Source organism: Mustela nigripes, chromosome 17, assembly GCF_022355385.1.
Source record: "Mustela nigripes isolate SB6536 chromosome 17, MUSNIG.SB6536, whole genome shotgun sequence".
NCBI classification, from domain to species: domain Eukaryota; kingdom Metazoa; phylum Chordata; class Mammalia; order Carnivora; family Mustelidae; genus Mustela; species Mustela nigripes.
In genome coordinates this window covers 13,994,302-13,997,596 of record NC_081573.1, presented here as the reverse complement: position 1 = coordinate 13,997,596, position 3,295 = coordinate 13,994,302, and the positions used below count along the sequence as shown (strand labels likewise).

Here is a 3,295-nt window from a genome sequence, read left to right as displayed (position 1 = left end):
AAGCCAGGGGTGTGTGACAACTCAAGGGCACGGCCGGATGTGAGGAGAACAGACAGACGGATACTGGGGCATCAGGGGGACACTTGGGACTGGACAGAGTATCTTCTTGTCCCAGCCTGGGCCACCGCAGAGAGATGCAGGGGAATCTGGAGCTCCTTGGTGGGAGCTTAGGACCTGCGTGCCCAGCCAGCCCTGATGGGCGGTGAGGACGCTGGGACCTAGTCCTAAGAAGACTGGAGCCTGGAGAGGGACCAGGAGGGGCCTTCCAGGGTGGGGCCGGGCCGGATGGGGCAGTCAAACCAGCCAGACAGGAAAGCAATCCCCAGGATGTGGAGATGGCCTTGTTGAGGAGAAGGTGGCCAGCAGAGGGCACATGTGTAGCAATTGTGCTGCTCTCTCAGGGCCCCCTAGGGAGGTCCTGGTGGGAGAGGCCTCAGCCTAGGGGTCTGGCTCAGAGGCCCTGAGGAGTTCTGAATGGCTAGGGCAGGACCCACTGCGAATCTTTCCTGACTCCCTTCAGACCTGGGATGGCCTGGTGTCTGCCAACAGAGGCCCTCCTCAGGCCAGGCTCCAGCAGGCCCCCTCCTTGGGGACCTCTTTCCCTGCACCCTCTCCACCCTCCCCTGTTCCTCCGCCACACACACACACACACACACACACACACAGGCACGCACACAGGAAACCCAACACAAGGCTACCTCTGGATTATTTTATTCACATGGTTCGGCAAGATACAGGCCCTCCTGCCAGTGAGCCGGGCATGAGGCCTCCCTGGCCCGGTCCCAGTCAGTCAGCCACCTCCCGACCCTCTGAGGGGTTAGTGCTAGTTATCTCACACACAAAACAAGAAGGAGGCAGGAATGGGGAAATGGGAGAGGACGTTCCCTCTGTTCTGGGGATTTAGACGACAGCAGCCTGAGCCCCCTCCATCCTGGCAGGGCCTGGAGCCCCTGTGTCTGAAAACCCCACACTGGGCAGCCGAACCCGGAATCCACCCTCTTCCTGGTCCCCACTCCCACTCCGGGCCTTGGGGCTTAGGGACACCCGGGGGAAGCGGAACTTGGGTGACTTCTCCCCACTAGGGGACTTGGGGGCTGCCTCGCCCTCCTGGCCCCGAGAGGCCTTAGACGGGGTGGCCAGGCCCACGCGGGGCAAGCGGACCCGGACTCTGCTTCGGCGCCCAGAGGCCCCTTCCCCACCGCCCTCCTCCTCCTCCTCTTCAGGGCTGGGGGAGCTCTCCCCAGGGACTGCCTCGCTCTGGCTGAAGCCCACTCGTGGCAGCCTGAGTTTGGGGCTCTTGGTCTTCTCACCCTCCTCAACTCCTTCCTTGGCCCGAACCAGGCCAAATCGGGGCAGCCGCACCTTGAGCTTGTGTCCGGCCTCCCCGTCGCCCTCTGCCACCTGGTACTCAGCATGGCCGCCCACGGTGGGTGGGGAGATCTCCACGTCGGGGAGTGAGAGGTGGAAGGTGCGCTCGGCTCCTGGGGACTGGTCTCCAGACCCCTCTTCCCCAGCCTCAGCTCTGGCCCCCAATGTGGGCATCTTCAGCCTCAAGCCCCCCTCGCCTGTGGCTGCCTCACCCACCTGCGCCTCTCGGCCCAGTCCCACATCCAGCTCAACCTGGGGCACCGACACAGCAGGCATCTTGAAGACGCCCTCACCTACCAACAGCTCGCCACCTGCCACCTGGGCTCCAGGCAGAGACAAAGTCACCTGAGGCACCTGGACCCTGTAGCCTGCTGCGCCCTCCACTGACTGGGCTGCACCCTTGACCTGTGGCCCAGCGGTGGTGCCCAGGCCAGCCTCCCCGAAGCCAGATAGCTCCACCTGGGGCAGGGAGATGCCTAGGGGCATCCTCAGCGCCCCCTCCTGGCCCTCAGTGCCTGCCGGCCTGGTCACGGACACTTGCGGGCCTGAGAGTTGTACCCCACCGACAGCTACAGCCCCCTCAGCCCTCCCTTCCTCCTGGGCCCCGAGGGTGACCAGCTCCACCTCAGGGATCTTAAGCTGCCCAGCCACGGACTCGGGCTTTTCTCCTGGGCTGACACGCCCACCCTGGATTTCAGCTTCCTTCCCCCGAGCCAGCCCAAAGGAGGGCATCTTCAACTTGGGCATCTTCACCTTCCCATCCCAACCCCAGCCCTTGCTCTCCAACTCGGCCACCCCTGGCGCTAGTTCTCCCGCCTCAGCATCCCGGCCCTTGACCCCAAACTTGGGCAGGGCAAACCTCGGCCCCTTGACCTTGACATCAGCTCCTGCCACCTCCACCTTGCCTGTGGGCAGACGGGCGTCCAGGCTGAGCTGCGGGATGGACAGATCGAGGGCAGGCAGCAGGCCTGCCTCCCCTGCCCCTTTCACCTCAACCTCAGTCCCCGCTCGGGCCTTGGGGAGTGAGATGGCGAACTTGGACACCTTCAGCTTGGTGGCTCGCTCAGCCCCCTCAGCCTCTGCCTTGGGCACCTTGGGCCCCGAGAGTCCAAACTTGGGCAGGGAGAACTTCGAGGAGGGTTTGACTTTCATCTCCGTCACCTCGAGCCGCCCTTCCTCTACTTCCACAGTGGGCAGCTGTGGCGTGACGATTTCAACAGAGGGCATTCGGAAGGCCACTTCCCCGACCCCTGTGGCCACCCCAGGGCCCTCTGCCCGCTCCACCTTGCCCATTTCGGCTGCTGGGACCTGCCCCTCCAGGCTGAGGGCCCTCGGCAGGTCTAGCTCCACGGAGGGCAGTGTGAGAGTGGAGACACCCACACGAGCCTCGGGACCTACCTCTGGCTGCAGACAGGGCAGTGTCACCCGCTTCCCAGAGACCTCAGCCCCTGCCTCGCCTGCCTTGCCTCGCGATGGAGACTCTGCCCTCCCTAGCTTGGGCATGGTCATCTTGGGCATCTTGAAACCAAATTCCATCCCCTCTGCTTGTTCGGCTTTTAGCTGCACCTCCGGAGCCTTGGGCAGCTTCACCTCGGGCGCCTTCAGAAGATGCACCTCTGGGACCTTGGGCACCTGCATTTCTGGCAGTCGCATCTCTGACACCTTTGGCAGCTGCACCTCTGGGAGGTGGACGTCGGGCACGGCCATCTCGGGCACCTTGGGGAGTTTTATCTCTGGCAGTTTCATCTCAGGGAGCTTCATCTCGGGGAGCTTCATCTCAGGGACTTTTGGCAGCTGCACGTCGGGGAGCCGCACCTCGGGGACGGCCATCTCCGGCACCTTCGGGAGCTTCATCTCTGACACTTTGGGGAGCCCCACCTCTGGGAGTTGCACATCTGGCACGGCCATCTCTGGCACCTTCAGGAGC

At 63.8% G+C, this 3,295-nt stretch overlaps 1 protein-coding gene across 1 annotated transcript in view; it reads right to left on the bottom strand.

Annotated features, from left to right (window-relative positions):
- Positions 1–695: 695 nt before the first annotated feature.
- PRX (periaxin) overlaps positions 696–3,295 on the bottom strand; it is a 15,543-nt gene continuing 12,943 nt past the window's right edge. The window contains 1 exon segment of the mRNA XM_059383820.1: positions 696–3,295. This exon segment is cut by the window's right edge and continues 12 nt beyond it. Within this exon segment, the coding sequence (XP_059239803.1) occupies positions 901–3,295 (2,395 nt within the window). The 3' untranslated portion in view covers positions 696–900.